The 22,107-nt window shown below is 45.7% G+C and overlaps 1 protein-coding gene across 1 annotated transcript in view; it reads right to left on the bottom strand.

Annotated features, from left to right (window-relative positions):
- Positions 1-651: 651 nt before the first annotated feature.
- Positions 652-22,107, bottom strand: part of VWC2L (von Willebrand factor C domain containing 2 like) — a 268,255-nt gene continuing 246,799 nt past the window's right edge. Inside the window, exon 4 of the mRNA XM_075317528.1 lies at positions 652-8,172. Coding sequence (XP_075173643.1) covers positions 8,024-8,172 — 149 coding nt within the window. The 3' untranslated portion in view covers positions 652-8,023. The remainder of the gene's footprint in view (positions 8,173-22,107) is intronic.

Genomic DNA, 22,107 nt, shown 5'->3' on the forward strand with positions numbered 1-22,107 from the left:
CCCCATCTGTTGTGCGACACGGGCAAATCGCTGCCCATGCCGCACAATATCGCCCAGACATGTCACACATACTTACCTGCCTGGCGACGTCGCTGTGACCGGCGAACCACCTCCTTTCTAAGGGAGCGGTCCGTGCGGCGTCACAGCGACGTCACAGCTGCGTCACTGAACTGCCGCCCAATAGAAGCGGAGGGGCGGAGATGAGCGGGACGAACATCCCACCCACCTCCTTCCGCATAGCGGCCGGGAGGCAGGTAAGGAGAGGTTCCTCGTTCCTGCGGTGTCACACGGAGCGATGTGTGCTGCCGCAGGAACGAGGAACAACTTCGTTACTGCTGCAGTAACGATTTTTGAGAATGGACCCCCATGTCATCGATGAGCGATTATGCACGTTTTTGCAACGATGCAAAATTGCTCATTGGTGTCACATGCAACGGCATCGCTAATGCGGCCGGATGTGCGTCACCAATTCCGTGACCCCAACGAGTTCGCATTAGCGATGTCGTAGCTTGTAAAGCCCGCTTTAGTCATGATTAAGAGCATGTCTCCTTTTGCTCGCAAAGGCATAGATGGCATTTTTTGGTCTACACATGTTTTATGGAATTGTCTTAATAGACAACATTAAAGCTATGTTTTAAAATTCAATCAACTATTTGCGGCTGCTGAATTTTTCCGTCCTTGTCCAGTCTACATCTCCTGATAACCGGCCCAGATATCAGTGCACCAAACCTCTATTTCCTTGGACTGATGAGCTGTTAATGGTCCCCCTTTGTGCAGTTTTGTACTCTACTCGTTTTGAAGCATTATTACGGTACTTCTTCTCAAACTGAAACTGCTGAAGATCTAAGGAGAGAAACTTCAAGACTGATACCCGCTCTTGGATTGGACGCCTTTATTGGACTCAATACCAGCAGTGCAGATGACTTGCTATTTCCAAATTGGTAAAATAAAATAATACTATCATTTTTAGAAAACTATTTATATAGTTTGGAGTTTAGTACAGATCTATATAGCTACTAATGTAAAGGTTTCAATTTGGCTGCATAATATAGTCAAATTCTTCACAATATTCTGTAGTATCTTATTCTTTTACACTTCTCGTATGTTTACATCAAAAGATAAAAAAGTGACCATTATCAAAAGAGTTTATATTTTTCCCACCTCTTTCATTAGGTATGATGGGATTTAGTAAATGAATCTGATTTTTCTGCTTTTACTCACTTGGTTCAGTGACGCTGGGGTGTGGTGGAAGGAAGGTGGCACTTCTAGAAATGTCCAAATATTAGAATTAATTAGGAATAATTTGTCCATAATATATAGGTGGCAGAAGTCACTGCCAAGTAAGATTTGGGAGAAAATGAGGAATCGTGGAATACAAGTAGTATTTGGCTGAAGTGCTACATAGATGCTGTTTTATGCGTATGACCACTATTTAGGCACTTCTACATGGTTAAGACTATTTGGCACTGCCATTTGGTTGGCACATTAGTGTGGACACTACTATGGTTGGCACTGTATTTTGTCTGCTGACATATAGCTAGCACTGCTTCATAGGCACAACTATAGACATTAATATCTGGCTAGCAGAACCACATGTGCTATGATGTGACGGGCACCAGTATATTGATAAAGTTTTCTATGATATAATATCCTGTATGACTTCTATTATGTATATCTGATGTCATTTTAACCCTTTGCTATATTGTCAATCCCTGTATGAGACTAGTGTGGGTATCATATGGCCTGAATTCTGTATGCATACAAATTACTGTGTGCACGGAAACTACATTTATCATGTCCTTATTGGTCAGACCGGAGCTGGCGCCATGATAATTTGCTATGTTTTCCCAATTCTTATACAGGGGTGTATTGGCTGTAGGGTATAAGGTTATATATTGATGTATTCAGATGTTCGTCTCATTCCTGAGATGTCTTTAGTCTACGACCAAAAATTATGTTGTAATGCTAGTAGACAATGTAAATTGGTTATCCCTTTCCAGTAGGGTGTCTTACACCCAAGGTAATAAAGAATATAGGTATGATCATGATTATCAGCCATTTTAGGAGAACAAGGGGAAGAACTGTAGATTGTCAAATCTGCAGAGATTAGAAATCTCCAAATAATGTGAATTTATGAGGAAATTTGATTAGCCTCAAAGGTATTTGATGCAAATTGAAATTTTTTTTATTATGCTAGGTCTTCTTAATAAACATATGTAAAAAGAAAAAAAAATTCTCCCCGCACAAATCACCTATCCTGCTGCCCCAATGTCTGCCGTACAGTACTTCACACCTCTCTTTTTGCCTTCCCGTATTGTAGCATCTTCTTTAGCCTTCTTCACTCTGAGCCATGGCTTCTGGCATCTGATGTTCCTGCGTGATGTCACTGCCTTCTCAGTGCCTTAGGGGGGATACATGTCGTGATATCACGACTAGAGATCGGCAAACAGTGAACTATTCGGGTTTGGATTATTCTTACTGAATACCTAGTAAAATTCCAGTATTCGTCACAAATAACGAACATAATGCAAGTCAATGGGGAACCCGAGCATTTTTCTTGAAGATTTCCCAGAAACATTCTTGCGTACCCCATTGACTTGTATTAGGTTCATTATTTGTGAAGAATACTTGAAGCATACTCGATATTTCCATAGGAATTATCCAAATATTTCACTATTCGCCCATCACTAGTCTCGACCTGCACTGTGACGTCACAGTCCATGTGGATTTCAGAGGCCTAGTCAGCCAGAAACTCTGGCATGGAGTGAAGCAGGTTGAAAAAGATGTGTGTATCAAGGGAAGACAAAAAGAAGACATGCGAAAACTTTAATTGAGAGATGGGGACTGTGGGGCAGATGAGTGGTGATGTGGGCATTATTATTGTTTTTTTAATCTTTTACTGGCCCTCTATGGTTTAGCAAAATGGCAGCCAGCTGGCCGCTATATTGGTGAATTCTAGAGAAGTGAATTGCAGGAAATCTAGAAAATAAAAATATTTGTAAAATTTATGAAGAATTAAATTCCCCTCAAATAAATTTGCTCATCTCTAGGATGAATCTAAAGGCCGCTTTACACGCTGCGATCTCGCTAGCGAGACCGCTAACGTGCGTACTCGCCCCCATCGGTTGTGCGTCACGAGCAAATCGCTGCCCGTGGCGCACAACATCGCTCGGACCCGTCACATTACTTACCTGTCTAGCGACGTCGCTGTGACCGGCGAACCGCGTCCTTTCTAAGGGGGAGGTTCGTTCAGTGTCACAGCGACGTCACTAAGCGGCCGCCCAATAGAAGCAAAGGGGCTAACATCCCGCCCACCTCCTTCCTTCCTCATTGCCGGCGGCCGCAGGTAAGGTGAGGTTCCTTGTTCCTGCGGTGTCACACGTAGCGATGTGTGCTGCCACAGGAACGACGAACAACATCGTACCTGTAGCAGCAATGATATTTGGGAACTGGACAGCGTGTCAACGAGCAACGATAAGGTGAGTATTTTTGCTCATTAGCGATCACTCGTACGTGTCACACGCAACATCGCTAACGAGGCCGGATGTGCGTTACAAATTCCGTGACCGCAATGACATCACGTTAGCAATGTCGTTGCGTGTAAAGCGGCCTTAAGAATTCTTTATACAAAATTTTCATTAAGAAAAAAATGCCAGATTTGAAAATCAGATAAATTTGATCTCAGAATATGGATGATCATACAATAATATAGTGACCATTCATTGTGATTCTCAAGAAAGATAATATGCCTCTTCTTGTTTTGCTTTTCTGAACCACTAAACAATAGAAAATAATCGGATTATCTAGAAAATTATGGAGAATTCGGCGCAAAACATTGATGGAGGACATGCAACTCTTCGATGACAAAGTTTCAGAAAATTGCAATCCAAGTTTGACAAGTACTTTGATTACAACAAAACACTAACTTGAATTGTTACAGTGTTTAGAAGGTCTCTTGAGAGATGTTATTAGTAGACCTCTGCTCTTGACATTTCTTACACATAACTTGAAGAATATGCAAATCCACTGGAATGAATGGACGGGTTGTGAATACACCTTGGATATATGAGAATGATTAAAGGGGTGTTCTCAAGTTCTTAAATTGCATTAATTAGTTAGCATGAAAATAAGCAAGTTTGCAATTGACCTGTTCTTTCTATCTGTTGTCCATTCTCCTGCAATGAGAGATTTTATGTTTTATAGTACACAACTATAGTTTCCATGGAGCCAGGCCTCCAGAGCTAGGCTGAGTGTGCAACTACATTCCAGGAGAGAGGTTGACTCTTAACACTCCAGCCACCTCTCTCCTGCCCATTGATTTCCATACAGCAGTTTCAGCTCAACTCCCTCCCTGTCTGTCTTTTGCAACATTACCAGACCACAGCTTTCAGAGCAGGTCTAATCACACAGCTCTCTGCTCTTGCTGTCTGGAGTTTACTGCATGTTCAAATGCCTTGTTATCTCTATGTGGAAACACAGTGATAACAGTGTAGACCTATAACAAACCACTGGTAGATGAATGTGTTGCAGCAGAACTTGTGCTGAGCTTTATAGTTCTGTTAATATAGTTTTACTATACGCCCTATGTCACTGCTAGAAACCAAGAAGTAAGGAGACTGCACTGCTCTAAGCTGCCCAAGAGAGAACTTGAGAATACCACTTTAAAGAGTATCAACATTTTTTTATTTAATCATCCTATTGGCATTGTAAAGGTATGAATTTTTGGAATACATTACTTTACCCCCTTTCCTTATTTTGAACTTCCTTCTCACCCAAACACTATGTTGCACTGCTGTTTCAATGCCCGGATCCTGCTCTTTTAGAAGCGCCTTTGAAGTGCTGCTCAGTAAAATCCCTAAAATATATTCGAACAATTAAAGTACGGGGGTTTGCCCCTGTATAAGTATGTCTCGTATAGAGATTGTTTGAAGGTAGTATATGAATCTTAGTTAGCAGCCAAAAGAAACTTGTAAAGGTAAATGAACTAGACATTGAAACAGCCATGTAAGATGATATATGAGAGGAAAGTAAAGTAATAATGTATATGATAAAAACAAAATCATAGTCTGGATTTACTGTAGGATAATTAAAAAAGTTTTTAAAGTCAGCAAAAGGGCATGATTTGTGAATGATCTCTAGTCAGATAAAATTTTTTTTTTTTTTTTGGGAGGGGAGACAAATGTGTAAAATCAAATACACCCAGGGCCAATGATTTTCTCTAAATAATTGGTGAATAATAAGTGAGTTTGTGGGGTGTGTGGAATCTCGTTTACGTGAAAATTAATGTTATTATAATAATAATATTGGTGATGATAGTGGTGCCAGAAAAGCAGTTAGGTCCTGACAATGGAAAAAAAATATCAGAACTAAAATTGGATCAATATTGGTCCAATGATCTACAATCTACATGAAGCTAAGAGTCACTAACGGATGGATATATCCAAAGCATGGATCACAACTAGTGCCTAATTCTTCAATGACAGTGTCAGCCCCCAAACATTAGGCTAAGACATTATCATTCTGGAGAAAACAGTATCTCTTCAAATGAATGATACAACTTCAAATGAATGTCACAACAAGCTCATAAAAGCCTTGTGGATAAGGTCTTGTGATTTAGACAAATAGGTAGCTAAGCGGAAACAAAATTGTGTTTATTTAGAATGAATAACATGTGCTCAACTAATATAAATGCACCAAAATGATGCTCTCCCCTGTTATTCATTGCATCCAGTTTTTATCTTATTCCGGGTAGCGACGAGTGAACTGTTTGTTGCTTGGGTGCTCCTAATTAGCATTTTGATGCTTGGGTGCTCAGTACTTGTTTACAAAGTATACTGGAAGTGAATGGAGAATTCGAGAATTTTTCCAGAACTTCCAGAAAAATGCTCTCGTTCCTCATTGACATTTATTAAATAAATACTGAGCACCCAAACATCAAAATGCTCATTCTGAGCAACGAACAGTTCGCTCATCACTAATTCTGGGTATTGTGTTCCAAAATATTTGCTCATATCTAATGGCAAATACCTAATAAAATGTATCTATGATGCCTCTAAAATTTATGAAAGTGCAATAGAAGTCAACTGGCAAACTATAACTGGCAATCTATGACAAGGAAATGGTTAATTATCAATCAATACCTCTAACTTATTTTTGATGTAAAAAATTTGAAGGTATGTAACAAATTCGCTCTGTACTCCAAATTATTAAAACTACTTGCTTTCATAGACTGAACAGACATGGGTAAACTTACAAAACATCTATAGTTTGATTTTCCATCTCCATCATATTTTGGCACTGATCATATTTGTTTTAAAGCAAAGCTATCATCAGAAGATGACCTATTGCATAAATCCAGGCTTCATGTAAATTTTCTTTTATACATCGCTACCTTTGTTTTTTTCTTATATATCACAATCTGTGTATATAATATATATACACACACACACACATACATATACATATACATATATATATATCTTTCCATTTTCACACTGGGAACAGGGGCGTTTTAGACTATAACTTTCTGTTTTAGTAAAGAACACATGTACATAGTCAAATTGAAAAGACTTGACCCTATCATTTATATTGAAGTATGTAATGAGCTTGTGTAATGTCATGTGATAGCCAATGGAAAATTGGCTATTGTGATTTGTGGATCCTGTGTTATCAGCTGTAAACAGAGGTGTTACCTGTTAATTTAATCCTGCCTCTAATGATAAGAAGCCTTTCTGAAACCACTTCCTTAAAGGGGTGGTTCACCCATGTGCATTATTGGCCACATCGATATTATGTTGAGAAGCAATGTTTCTCTCAAATACCTCTCTTCCCCATCTCCTGACCCCCAGGCTCCGTGACCTCGGGGATCCGATGATGTAACGTCAACTTCCTGCTAACCTAACATCACCGCGGCAGGCCCCAGTCTCCGTAAGTGACTGTGCTGTGGGCAGAGTTTCATCGCTCATGACAACGCGACACCTCCCTGCTCCCTCATTGCAGAGCGCAGCTAGCAGGAGCAATGCTGGGCTGTGACGAGCGGTGAAACGCCACCCACAGCCCATTCACTCAGGAAGACTGGGGCCCACATCGGTGATGTCAGGCGAGCAGGAAGTTGACGTGACATCACCGGATCCCCAAGGTCTCGGAGCCCGGTGGTCAGTCAATGGGAAGAGCGGTCTGTAACAGCGCCGCTCACAGCCACTATTGGCAACACAAGGTATTTGAGAGAAACCTTGCTTTTCAACATAATATCGTTGTGGCCAATAATAAATATGGGTGAACCGCTTCCTTAACACTAGAAGTCCCAGGGAGGGGTCATTTAACATTTCTACCATTGGAACCCTATAGAGCTCGAAATTCCTGGGAACTTCTAGTGTTAAAGGAAAAGACGTATGAGTCTAAAAAAGCGGTCAGTGTGAAATATGCAAGATTACAATTTTTTTTTTTTTTTTAAATAAAGATCATGATATGAAAAAAATACATTGCCAAATCTATATAGCCAAAAATAATTTCAACACACAAACCTTATTTAAATAATACGTGATAGCTTCCCTATAAATTCGTTTTTTTACTGTGGCTATGGACTAAGTTTAGATTGTGAATTTCAGTGGAGCATACAAATTCAATGTTTGCAAAATATGGCTGGAAATAACAGGAGACTACAAAGAAAGAAAAGATTGTCAGGTGAAGTGGTGGGGAATTGATGAAATGGAACCAACGTCTCCTCACAGTGTCACACTAGAAAGTCTCAGCGTTCTGTTTGGTTAAACCTTGTCATAAAATTGAAGCCGCCCCCAGAGGAGGATATTACGTGATGCAGAGCTGTGTGTGAAGTTCATTGCTGTGTACATAGTTCAGCTGGATCCAGCACAATGTAACACCTTTGCTTAAGAAGTGTCCATTTTTGTGCCTGTAAGCTCTGTACTGCTCTTGTCCAATATGTTTGTAGTCTTAAGAGTTTATCTAGTCCATGAGCTTGGATGTAGAGGCAGCCCCTCACACATCTGGTATAGGCACCGCATGTCTATAGGGTTTGCTTCCCATGGCACTCTCTTTTTGAACACTGTGCTGGTTTCCACCAGTCTCCGTTGTGGCAGTGACAAATGTTACAATCATCCACTTTGACTTCAATCCCTGCTGGGATGATAGTGGTGCCTGCAAAGCAGTTAGGTCCTGAAAATGGAAAAAAATATCAGAATTAAAATTGGATCAAAATTGGTCCAATACATCTGAATACAGTGAAATAATCAAACTTGCCACAAACAAAAGACTGACTTATATGGCACAATATTCATAAGACTAGAAGTAGAATTCCTTTACACTATTAGAATAGGTGGGGAATGTTGATAATAAAAAATTGTTAGGGTTTTTTTTTTTTTTAGAAAAAGCTAACATACAAAAAACTCCCTTATACTTTATTGGCATGTATATGCAAAGACAGACAAAAGTCCCCAATCCAAATAAGAAGGAAGCTGGAGTTGTGCAGATGCAGTTGTCGCACCAAGCAACCACTTAACCAGCATTCAAGCACAGAATACAGTAAATCTACAAACCTACAAGGCTCCTTTCACACTGCGTTTTGCCTTACGTTCACAGGGCCTGTCAGGGCATCCGTCCCAACCGCCCCTCCCCCACCCCTCAAAGCGTGTTTGGGACGCATGCGCTGACAGGGCCATTGACTGTAATGGAGCACACTACGTTAGTGTGTGCTCTGTTTTGTACCATTTTCGTGCATATACATTTTCTGCAGACGGACACCCGAACATAGTCGACTACATTCAGGTGTCGGTCTGCAGAAAACGTATATGTGCAAAAATGGTACAAAACAGTCCATTACAGTCAATGGCCCTGTCGGCGCATGCATCCGAAGCACGCTTTGCGGGGTAGGAGAGGGGTGGTTTGGACGAATGCCCTGACGGGACCTGTGAACGTAAGGCTAAACAGTGTGAAAGGAGCCGTAGAGGGCAGGGGTGAAGAGGAGGCAGAGGCAAGGATAAATGCACGAGTGCCTAGAAAATGTGCCCTCAAAAATCAGCCCTAGATATTGTCCTGCCTGATCCTGAAGGTTGGCACCCTAGGAAAAACAAAACTCACAAAGGTGCCAGCGCTCTAGGGGACTCTGATGTCTCCAGCAGACCGTTTATGTATTGCTATTATGGAAGCAAAACCATTCAGTTGCATATACTGTCTCCTTACTTTGCACATGTGCACTAAAGTTTTGCTGGAGACATGCAGAGTCTGGATCCATTATCAATAGTGTTTTACTTTTTTGGAGCTCATCCACCAGCACCTATTTATAGGTGCATGGAATTACAGATAGGTATGCTAACACCCAGACATCATCATTAGGGATGATCGAATATCACAAATATTCGGCAATATTCAGCTGCGCAAATATCCGATAATATGCGAATACGCCGGTATGCGAATATTCGATGCGCAATGTAAGTCTGTGGGAAGCCCGAATAGAGGAGAACTAGGATTTAGATTGTGTTCTGGTGGAAAAGGCACTAGTACTCTAGGTCCTAGGGGGTAGGTCCTGCATCCCCAAGAGGATGCAGTTCCCTGTAGTGCCTTGAGGGTCTCAGGGGCGCTACACAGTCACGTATCAGCATGATACCTTATCTAGTTCTACTAATTTGAAATCTGCAGCATGACATTTTATGAACATGACGTATATTTGTCAGCAGGATTTCTCCTCAAAAACTATTTATATGCACATGTAGCTCTTTCAAAGACAAGTCCAGCAATACCTTTACATGGCCAGTCTGTTCCTCTGTTACTGAGAAACCAGAGTTTGCATTAATATGCAAATGAGGCTGCAGATCTGAAGCCTCTGTCACTCCAGCTCTAGAGCCTGCTCAGCTCTGCCACTTTCTGCGTGACTGACGACCTCTATGCTGTGTGACATCTGACAACGGAACTGTCAGTTAATCCACAGGAGGTGGTGCTGGGTGGGGAGTAGAGATGGAGTGACAGAGGTTTCCGATCAACAGCGTAAGTTGCATATCATTTCAAGAGCCAATTTCTCAGTAATGAAAAAACTGACCATGTAGATATTGCTGGACTTTTCTTTGAAAAATCTATTTGTGCATAGAAATAGTTTGGGATGTGAAATCCTGCTGGCAGATTCCCTTTAAAGATAAAATCCCTGATCCATGAAAGCTTTTAAGCCAGAAAAATGTAATAAACTATGAAAAGTCACTAAAGTTTTATGCAACACAATATTTTGCGACTTATGAGGTTTTCACAACAGTTATGGCTCAGTCCGACAAAGTAGGTGGAAATGGCTTGGGATGGGGTATGACGATCTTCACCTGTCTGATTCATGGTGAGATGTGGTAAAACTTATGTCTCAAATCTTACTCCTGTCCTTGTCTAGAGAAAAAATTTTGGCAAGGTGCAGAGAGGCAACTTTGGGGGTTGCCTGATTCATTAAGAGGCATGCCTTGTACTGCAGTATGCACCCTCAGTAAGATGGGATATAGTTTCCATATTTGAGTGTATATTGCATCTCTTGATAAATTATTCCTCAGAATGCTGAGCATTCTAGGCAGGCAATTCTCCCAAACAGTGGCTGGGTGGCATGGTGGCTCAGTTGTTAGCATGCAGCATCGGGGGTCCTGAGTTCAAATCCCACCAAGGACACCATCTGCAAGCAGTTTGTATGTTCTCCCCGTGTTTGCGTGGGTTTCCTCCAGGTTCTCCGATTTCCTCCCACACTCCAAAGACATACTGATAGGGAATTTAGATTGTGAGCCCCAATGGGGACAGTATTGCCAATGTATGTAAGGCGCTGTGAAATCAATAGCACTATGACTCGCCCACCCCAGGGCTATGGGACACCCGGTGCCGGGCCGGACTAGTCCGGTGGTAGTCAGTGGTGGCTGGGCCCGGCTCCGTGGCCCTGGTGGGTGTCAGTTGAATATGTGGCGGATGACTTTAAGTTTGTATTCGTGACGCCACCTGTGGTCTGCGGCTATTAAGCCGCCGCTGCTGTGTGAGGCCACCGGGATGATGTTATAGCAGCAATGGTGGTACTGCTCCCCACAGGTGGAGCAATGCCCGGGGCACAGTTGGTGCTTGTGGAAGTCTATGGTGCTGTGTGACTAACACGGTGCAGGGCCGACAAGCAATGAAAGAAACAGGCACAAACAGTAGTCTCTTTACCTTCTCCTCTTTTACTCGGCAGAAACTTAGTCCAGGGAGACCGTCACAGATGGTAAAGATGATCCGGCCGGCCTGGAAGTGCCTGGGGTGATCTTTGGCCAGTTGAGTATGAGGCCTACTCCTTAATCTTTCTCTGCTGTTTTAGGACACTGCACTTTAGGTTTGCAATTGCCCTCTTGCTGCTGGGACTTGTTGTTCGTCCCCCTTTCTGTGTGGTAGACTGCGCAGGCCCTCTCTGGTGCTTCTCTGCTGGAGCCCACACCAGGCCCTTGGCATGCAGCTGTACCTTCAGATTACTTCTGGGCCAGGGGGCTTGCAGCTCTCCTGCCTTCCGGATTCAGCTACCAGGGATGGATTTTATGCCCTGGCAACTACAGACTCCGATGTCCGAGTCTCTGCTGTGCCTCTCTGCTCCCCTTGCTTCACTGGGCCAAGCTATCCAAGCTCTAGGCCCCAGTTTCACAAGGCAGCACTACCCTGCGTCTGCACTCTTTCACTCCTGTCTCCAGACTAACCACTACTTCCTCCCTTCAGCCAGACTTAAGGAATCCTCCCTGAAGTTCCAGGTTCAGAGCTCCCTCTGCTGGCCGGAGGGAGAATTGTGTTGAGTGTTAACTTACTGGCCAATAGATCTCCCAATTACCTCCAGGCTCAGCATTAACCCTTTGGGAGGGCAATGCTGTTGTGGCGACCAGGTCCTGGGGCGCCACACTCCCCCTTAGTTAAATTCAGTACTCCCGGACTGTAGAAACAAACATGACATGTTAGAACATTTCATCCCATTATGGGAGGCGCAAATACTTTAACGTTACAAACTTAAACATTACTATAAGAGTCCAGTGTGGCTCCCCGCCGGGTGTCCATTACACTGCTCCATGGGGGACCCGCCGCGATCAAACCCCCAACGTAGGCTCTGGGCGTGCGTCAGAGCATTGATGACCCCACTCTATGCACGCCGGACGGGTTTTTCTTCAGGGGTGTCGAGCACACTGGTGCTAACTATGAACAATTTAGGTGTTGGCCACCCATAGTCCAGTGGCCCAATTGTCCATTTTCGCAATCAAAGAAAAGAAAAACATTTTGTACACAACCTTACAGACATTTTGCATAACTATGTACATTCTAATAAATACTCCTTCTTTTTCCCTTATACAGTTGACTCTCTATACCTTGGAGGGGGTTGTCCCCGAGTGCTGCGCTGGGACCTACGTAGCTCTGGTGTTTGCCCCTGACTACGTGGTGCGTCTTCTATCTCAGCACTACAGGTGGGCCTAACCCCAATAGGTAAGCGTGATGGTTGCCTTTGTGGGCTAAGAGTCGCCAAGGGTATGACAGGTTCACCACTGACAGGGGGTTGATCCTCCTGTTCCACTGCTGGCGTGTCATCTCGTGCTGGCGCGGACGGTTCTTTAGGTGGATCCGGAACCTCTTCTGTTTCTGGCTCGACCAACTGCGGAAACGTCAAAACTGGTACCACTATAGCATTGTTTATTCGGGTCCAAGTTTTGCGGAACTTTCCAAGGATGGTTTGAATCATCTCCCCTTCTTTCTCTTGACTTTGGGGACTTCCTTGTACTCCTTCCATTTCTCTTTGGATTCTGCACCGTTCAGGGCACGCTTTCAGGCGGTCTCGGGAAATTGCTTGATAGGTCTTGCCTTCATCCTTGCTTATGAGGCATACCTTACTATTGTCAAAGTTGGAGGGGATAATGGTGTAGGGCTCGTTTTCCCACTGATCATCCAATTTATGCGTCCTCTGCTTCTTCTTGAGGACTTGTTCTCCAGGTGCTAAGGGAGTTGCTGGGGCTGTTTGATTGTAATGCTGCTCTTGTCTCGTTCTTGCTTGAGACAGGCTCCTCTCTACGCACTCCTGGACCTTACGGTACCGCTGCTGCCGTTCTGTATCCCAATCCTCTATTTCTTGAACCGCCTCAGGCGACACAGTCCCCATCTCAAAGTCTACAGGCAACTTGCCAGGCCTGGCTCGCATCAGGTAAGCGGGGCTGCAGTTGGTCGAATTCACTGGGATATGGTTGTACAGGTCTACCAGATCTGGCAACTTTTCTGGCCATTGGTTCCTTTCCTCCAGCGGTAGGGTCTTCAGCATATCAATAACCACATGGTTCATTTTCTCGCACAGTCCATTGGTTTGGGGGTGGTACGGTGTGGTTCGGATTTTCTTACAACCGTACATGTTACAGAACTCTTGGAAAACTTCAGCCTCGAATGCAGGACCCTGATCAGTCAGTACCCTTTCCGGATAGCCGTGAGGTCGACAAAAGGATGCCTGGAACGCTCTAGCTGCTGTCCTGGCTGTCTGGTCCTTCACAGGCACTACTACCAGGAAACGAGAGTAATGGTCCACAATGGTGAGGGCGTACACATAGCCTGACCGGCTTGGTGTTAGCTTCACGTGGTCCAGGGCCACCAACTCCAGGGGCTGCTTCGTGACAATTGGCTGTAGGGGAGACCTTTGGCTGGCATCATCCTTCCGCCTCAGGTTACACGGGCCACAGTCTCGGCACCACTTCTCGATCATCTTTCTCATGTGCACCCAATAGAACCGATCACGGAGTAGGGCCTCCAACTTCTTCCACCCGAAGTGTCCTGCGTTATCATGATACGCTGCTAGGACCATTGGAGCATCCCTCTGCGGAACCACTATCTGCCAGACAAGTTAATTTGTTCGCCAGTTGACATATCTCTTGCAGAGCTTGCCTTGGTAGGTGAACAGTCGTCCCCTCTCCTTCCACAGCTGCTGGGCTTCCTCTGGAGCGTCTGGGCCAAGATGGGTCTCAGCTTGCGCTAGCTTCTCTTTGACCAATCGCACGGCCGGGTCACCATTCTGTGTTTCTTCCCAATTATGGTGGAGTAATGGGTTGACCGAGACCTCGTGCTGGCTTGAGCGCTTCACTCCCACAGCATGCTCACACTGGGAAACACCTTGGTGATGGAAAGCCGGTAACTCTATCTCTTCGAGTTCATCCAGGTCTTCTCCAGACTCGGGTAAGTGAGGCATTCTGGACAGCGCATCAGCATTGTTATTCTTCTTGCCAGCCCGATACTTGATGGTAAAGTCAAAGTTAGACAGCCGGGCCATCCATCGCTGTTCCATCGCACCTAACTTGGCTGTTGCCAGGTGTGTCAACGGATTGTTGTCCGTGAAGATGGTGAACTTGGCCGATGCCAGATAGTGCTTGAAGCGTTCAGTCACTGCCCAAACAATAGCGAGGAACTCCAGCTTGAAGGAACTGTAGTTTTCTGGATTCCTTTCTGTGGGCCGAAGCTTCCTACTGGCGTACGCTATCACCCTCTCTCTGCCTCCCTGTACCTGGGACAGAACTGCTCCCAGTCCCACGTTGCTGGCGTCTGTATACAGTACAAACGGTTGGCTGTAGTCAGGGTAGGCCAGAATTTCTTCTCCCGTGAGAGCCCCTTTCAGCCGGACAAAGGATGTTTCCAGTTGGCTGCTCCATTCAAATGGAGGGCTCTGCTTCTTAGCCTGCTTTGGCTGGCCCACCAGGAGATCTTGAAGGGGCGCTGCTATCTTGGTGAAACCATCAATGAACCTTCGGTAGTAGCCCACCAGTCCAAGGAACTGCCGCACCTCCTTCACTGTGGTGGGTCTTGGCCAGTCCTTGATTACAGTGACTTTCTCCGGATCAGGTGCCACACCTTCTGCGCTGACCACATGACCCAGGTACTGTACCTTTGGCTTCAAGAGGTGACATTTGGACGGCTTGATCTTCAGGCCATATTTCGACAAGGACTCAAACACTTCTGCTAAGTGCTTCAGGTGGTCCTCATAAGTCTTGGAGTAGACTATGACGTCATCCAGGTACAACAGCACGGTTTCAAAGTTGTGGTGGCCCAAGCAGCACTCCATCAACCTTTGGAATGTCCCTGGGGCGTTGCAGAGCCCGAATGGCATACAATTGAACTCACAGAGGCCCATTGGTGTCGTGAATGCAGTCTTCTCCTTGTCCGCCTCTGCCACGGGAACCTGCCAATACCCACTGGTGAGATCCAAGGTGGAGAAATAGTTAGCTGACTTTAAGGCTGTTAGTGACTCCTCTATTCTGGGCAGTGGATAAGCATCTTTATGTGTAATGCGGTTAATTTGCCTGTAATCTACACACATTCTCATCGTACCATCTTTTTTCTTTACGAGCACTAGTGGAGCTGCCCAGGGGCTACAACTATCTCTGATAACCCCAGCCTCCTTCATTTCCCGTAACATTTCCTTGGCACACTGATACTGTGCGGGGGGTACAGGGCGGTATCTCTCTTTAATGGGATGATGATCACCCGTGGGGATTTGATGTTTAACCCCTTTCACCTGCCCAAAATCTAGGGGGTGTTTGCTGAAGACCCGCTCGTACTCCTGTACCACCCGGTAAACCCCATGCTTTTGGTGCGAGGGGGTGGAGTCGGTGCCTACATGTAATTTTTGGCACCAGTCTTCCGGCTGCCCCTTGGACCCATTGTCTTCCGCCTGGTCGGACGGGATCAAGGGTTCCACTGCTTTAATGGTATTGTTGCTGACAGTGTACAGTTTTGCTACAGTGGCGTACCGGGGCAATTTGGCCTCCTCCTCCCCACAATTCAAGACACGGACGGGCACTCTCCCCTTGCGGACGTCCGCTACCCCTCTGGCTATCAGGACTCCAGGCCTACTGTCTGAATACACCGGTTCTACCAAGGCATGGTAATCCTGACCCTTGAGGCATATTGCTGCCCGACACCATATCAACATTTCACTTCTTGGGGGTATTACAATGGGGAGGGGGTCACTTACCCTCACACTGCCAATTTCTCCTCCGGCCAGCTCTACCTGCTGCCTCCTCATCAGGGCTCTGATCTCCCTCTGTAGGGCACGCTGCTGCCCGGAGCTGGCAGTTTCAGACGCCTGTTGCAACAAAATTATCACTTCGGCAATACAATTTTCTATCACATTTGTACCAATGGTTAGCAGTGGGTAAGATTCTTTGCGATCAATATCTACAATTATCATCCCCTGACATGGCAATTCCACCCGCCCCACTTTAATGGTTACTTCTTTGTACCCAATTTGAGGTAAGGGCTGACCATTACTGGCCACAATTGTTAAATCATCATCTGGGCCATGGTCAATGTCTGAATCAGCCCAATATCTTTTGTACAGTTTGTGGGGGATGGTTGTTACCTGGGACCCCGTATCCAGGAGGGCATTCAAAGGGATCCCATCCAGCACAATGGGAAGGACCGGTCGTCCTCCCACATACTTGCTGCGGCTGGGGTTTGAGCCGGGCTTCCTTACACCTGGGGGTTGGCTCCTGGCCCCAGGCTCAGCCCATTTAAAGGACAGCGTCGTGCAATGTGGCCCGCCTGGTTGCAGTGGCGGCAGATCGGTTGTCCTGTTGAATCATACCGGTCTGTGTCTCTGCCTCGGGTCGGCGGAATCCTCCTCTGTCGCATCCATGGGACGTCCTCTGGCCTGGAGGCCAACTCGATTTTTGCAGGCGAGGGGGTCATTTGTAGAGACTGCACGGTCTTGGCAAGGGCAGCCACAGTCTTGGTCAGCTCCTGGAACTGCTGTCTGAGCTCTGCAGTGGGATCCTTATCCAGGGACTGCGCCTCAGCCCCTGCAGTGGCTCGGGTTGCAGGCACCACCCCGGGGTACGTGATAGCAAGAGGCCGGAGGGGTACTGGGTCATTCGGTGTAGATTCTCTCAGTACCCTGATGGCCTGGTCCTTAAACTTGGCAAAGTCCAGAGCAGGGTTCTGCAGGACCAGGATACGCAGCTGGGTCCTGTGGGCATCTGACAGGAGCCCCTCTATGAACTGCTCAGTTAGGAGTTTGTCTTCTTCACGTACACTCTCTGGATCCACCTGTTTAACTGCTTTCAGGGCCTCCTGCAAGTTTAAGGCATAGTCCCTTATGCTGTCTGTGGCCCGCTGCTTGCACCCAAAGAATCTCATCTTTATCTCTGCTGCGGTGCGGGTGTCAAACGTACTCTTTAGCTTGGCCAGTATCTGGGCTGCTGTCCCTTTATCTGTATCAGGCCAGGACTTCGCTTCACGCTGGGCTGCGCCGGCTAGCTGTCCCATTACTATGCCCACCTTCTGGCTCTCAGTCAGCGGATACACCCGGAATAAGCTGTGCAGGCTTTCTCTGAAGTCACTCAAGGTATGGGACTCCCCGGAGTACTGCGGCAGCCATTCTGCTCCCGGTATGTACGGCATGGTGATCGGCATTACCGGCGCTACAGTGGGGGCCGGGGCGACGGCGACTGGGACTGCTTCGGCCGGTGCTGCGGCGCCTTGGGCGATGGCAGCCACCTGCTCTCCCTCTGAGTCGGACATCTTCCTCCCCCTTAGTGAACCTTACCAGGCTCCGTTCACTTTTCAAATTTCCTTCTGGGTCGCGCGGGGTTAACAGCGCTCTGCTCTGATGGCGCGCTCCCTTCGCGCTCTTTTTCAGGCACGCCCCCCTTCTTCCTGCGCTCGGCGAGGCTAATGGCGGCGGCGGTTTACAGACAGTACACAGTCTTTTAAGCACAATTCCTGCAGGCGCACAGTACCCGGTGTGACCGGGCACGAAATCCTGTTCGTGACGCCAAAAGTTGACTCGCCCACCCCAGGGCTATGGGACACCCGGTGCCGGGCCGGACTAGTCCGGTGGTAGTCAGTGGTGGCTGGGCCCGGCTCCGTGGCCCTGGTGGGTGTCAGTTGAATATGTGGCGGATGACTTTAAGTTTGTATTCGTGACGCCACCTGTGGTCTGCGGCTATTAAGCCGCCGCTGCTGTGTGAGGCCACCGGGATGATGTTATAGCAGCAATGGTGGTACTGCTCCCCACAGGTGGAGCAATGCCCGGGGCACAGTTGGTGCTTGTGGAAGTCTATGGTGCTGTGTGACTAACACGGTGCAGGGCCGACAAGCAATGAAAGAAACAGGCACAAACAGTAGTCTCTTTACCTTCTCCTCTTTTACTCGGCAGAAACTTAGTCCAGGGAGACCGTCACAGATGGTAAAGATGATCCGGCCGGCCTGGAAGTGCCTGGGGTGATCTTTGGCCAGTTGAGTATGAGGCCTACTCCTTAATCTTTCTCTGCTGTTTTAGGACACTGCACTTTAGGTTTGCAATTGCCCTCTTGCTGCTGGGACTTGTTGTTCGTCCCCCTTTCTGTGTGGTAGACTGCGCAGGCCCTCTCTGGTGCTTCTCTGCTGGAGCCCACACCAGGCCCTTGGCATGCAGCTGTACCTTCAGATTACTTCTGGGCCAGGGGGCTTGCAGCTCTCCTGCCCTCCGGATTCAGCTACCAGGGATGGATTTTATGCCCTGGCAACTACAGACTCCGATGTCCGAGTCTCTGCTGTGCCTCTCTGCTCCCCTTGCTTCACTGGGCCAAGCTATCCAAGCTCTAGGCCCCAGTTTCACAAGGCAGCACTACCCTGCGTCTGCACTCTTTCACTCCTGTCTCCAGACTAACCACTACTTCCTCCCTTCAGCCAGACTTAAGGAATCCTCCCTGAAGTTCCAGGTTCAGAGCTCCCTCTGCTGGCCGGAGGGAGAATTGTGTTGAGTGTTAACTTACTGGCCAATAGATCTCCCAATTACCTCCAGGCTCAGCATTAACCCTTTGGGAGGGCAATGCTGTTGTGGCGACCAGGTCCTGGGGCGCCACAACTACATCAATGAATAAAGATTATTTTTCTTACCTCGCCTCTCATCTCCATTCCCAGTTTCTACACAAAGGTCTGTGATTAATGTGTTGCCTTAACAATGTTAATATCTTAGTACCCTTCTCTTTTTGTCTTGCGGACATTTCAGTATTGTTGCTTATTCATAGTTTGATTTTAGATCCCTTAAAGGGGTAGATTATTGGAACTGATAACATATTTTACTTGTTTGTAAGTCTTGATCTGTGGCCTCTCCACAAATTTGGGGGTGACTCTGCCCCATGCGAGCTACTATTCTATTTGTTTACACCAACTTTGTCACTTTATAGCCTAAGGGGCACTTTGCACACTACGACATCGCAAGCCGATGCTGCGATGCCGTGCGCGATAGTACCCGCCCCAGTCGCAGCTGCGATATCATGGCGATAGCTGCCGTAGCGAACATTATCGCTATGCCAGCTTCACATGCACTCACCTGCCCTGCGACGTCGCTCTGGCCGGCGAACCGCCTCCTTATTAAGGGGGCGGGTCATGTGGCGTCATAGCGACATCACACGGCAGGCGGCCAATAGAAGTGGAGAGGCAGAGCTGAGCAGGACGTAAACATCCCACCCACCTCCGTCCTTCCGCATAGCTGGCGTGAGCCGCAGGACGCAGGTAGCAGATGTTCCTCGCTCCTGCGGCGTCACACACAGCGATGTGTGCTGCCGCAATAACAAGGAACAACATCGTAACATCGGTCCTTCCGAAATTATGGAAATGACCAACGGTACACCGATGATACGATTTGGACGTTTTTGCGCTCGTTAATTGTATCAAAAAGGATTTGCACACTACAATATCGACAGCGATGCCGGATGTGCGTCACTTTCAATTTGACCCCACCGACATCGCAGCTGCGATGTCGTAGTGTGCAAAGTGCCCCTAATTTCCCAGTTTCCACCAGGATAATGTTGCTGGCTTATCTCATTTCATCATAAGCAGTATCATCATAAGCTACGGATGGCATTGTTTATGTATCTATATTTAGGAAAATACAATCATAATAGCAGGAACCAGAATAAAGTTGTGAAATAGATCTGTGCTGCTATAAAAAATGAGGGTGCAAAGTGCTGAGTAGTTGAATGTAGGTGTTTTTATTTCTATGCGTTTCGAAGTGTGTCCTTACTTCTTCTTAAGGAAATCCACCAATTAACAGACAACTGCAATAGCGTGGTTTATATAAAGCATTCGTTTTTTAAAATAAAAGCCGAAAGGACACATGACTAAGTCAGAGTTCAAAGGGTTAAACAATGTAACAAAAACGCTATAGAAGATGCAACATTTTTAATGAAGCCTAATTAAAAAAATATTTCAAGCCAAAAACACATACCGTACATTTGGATGGAATCTGTCCCTAGATTTTTGCTACCTAATTGGAGCAGCATAATGTAGAGCCAGAGACCCTGATTCCAGCGATGTGTCACTTCCTGGGCTGCTCACTGTAGTTTTCATAAATTCATTGTTTTATCAACAGATTTTCACTACAGGACTTTGCCTGCCACCACGCCTCACCACTAATTGTCAGCTTTCTGCCTACGCATAGTGTACACATAAAGCTGTCAACCAGTGGTGTGGGCGGGGGTATACAAAGCCCAACATTCAGAGCAATAGCATTGTAGATCTGCAGCATAGAAACTGTTTTAATCAAAACTACAATAACCAGTAAAGTAAGTGACATAATGCTGGAATCAGAGTCTCTGCCACAACATTATGCTGCTCTTAGATGAGGTAGCAAAAATCTGGTGACAGAATCCTTTTAAGTAAAAAAAAAAAAAATACATCTCCAAATGTCTCCCCAGGTTTCCTAAATATTGTCACTGACATCAGTATTCAAATGAACTTTGTCCCGTGAATGTTATATGAATAGTTTGTGATGGCTTGGTATAGTTTATTGTTTATGCTAGACCATAAGTCACACCAAGCATTATTTTTTTTATTTTTTTTTTTCACCAAGCATTATTTTACCACGGTATTACAGATCTTAGTATGCTACCTGTTTACACTGCATGTTTAAGCCTTGACAGTCCAATCCCTATGGGTACCATGGTTCAATAGAATTCGCTACTATATGCAGAGAATGGAAAAAGTGACAAGGTTACCCAAGAATGTCTTAGATGTGACAGTCTCTGCCCTCAATTTGCCTGCGGAGCAAATATTTGCTTTCCATTTTTGAAATGTAATAGCCGCGCTGCGCTTTTTACCACCATGAGCACAAATTCATTATACTTGTATATGCATATTGTTACAGAAGATGAGACATTTAGATTGTCAGTTGTGTCATGAAGGTATTGAAAATAAAATGTGCCTCAGCTGCAGGTATAGAAGCTTATACTGAATATTTTGGAGCTTCTTTATGGTCATTTTCTTAGTTTACTTTCACTGATTAAAGATTAGACAGGAAAGTCATGAGGAACCCTAAAGTCTCTCAGTAGCCCAGTTAAATTAAAGGGAATCTGTCATCAGGTTTTTACCACCTAATCTGAGAGCAGCATACTGTTGTGACAGATGTCCTGATTCCAACAGTGTGTCACTTACTGGGCTGCTTAGTGTAGTTTTGACAAAATCCCTGTTTAATCAGCAGTAGATTACTTGTATCATTATAGGACTACTTTGCGTGCTGCAGGTAGTCCAGCATATTCATCAGCTCTGTATAATTGCTAGATCTGCAGCAGAGAAAACACTGATGTTATCAAAATGATAGAAAACAGCTCAGTAAGTGAATCAGAACCAGAAAAAAATCCAGGCTGTGTGTGATTGCACTTCCATAGGTGGCCAGAGCGGGGTGATCCTTTTTAAAAATTATTTATTGATGTCCATATAATCCACATACAACGCGTTTCAGCTAGTAAGCCTTCTTCAGGTATATAATAAGCAAGAAGGCTTGCTGAAGAAGGCTTGCTAGCCGAAATGCGTTGTATGTGGATTATCAGTGATGCTGGAAAAAAATGAACTTGTCTCCATGCGGAACACATGGACACATGATCCGTGAGAAATCACTAATATGTGCTGAGACCCAGTGATTTTAATGGATCTGCGTATGTTCGTGATTTCTGTACGTATAAAAATGGCATCATACGTACCAGAATCACTGACAGGTCAAAGGGGTCTAACATAGGGTCTTTAGTCTACAGTTTGGTGAAGGTGTCTCTTTGGAGCAATGAACAGCTATGAATTCCTCTTCGACATGGCCGCCATTTACTTGATTAAGATTACTTTTATTTGTAGTGTGGA

Source organism: Anomaloglossus baeobatrachus, chromosome 7 (assembly GCF_048569485.1).
Source record: "Anomaloglossus baeobatrachus isolate aAnoBae1 chromosome 7, aAnoBae1.hap1, whole genome shotgun sequence".
NCBI classification, from domain to species: Eukaryota; Metazoa; Chordata; class Amphibia; order Anura; family Aromobatidae; genus Anomaloglossus; species Anomaloglossus baeobatrachus.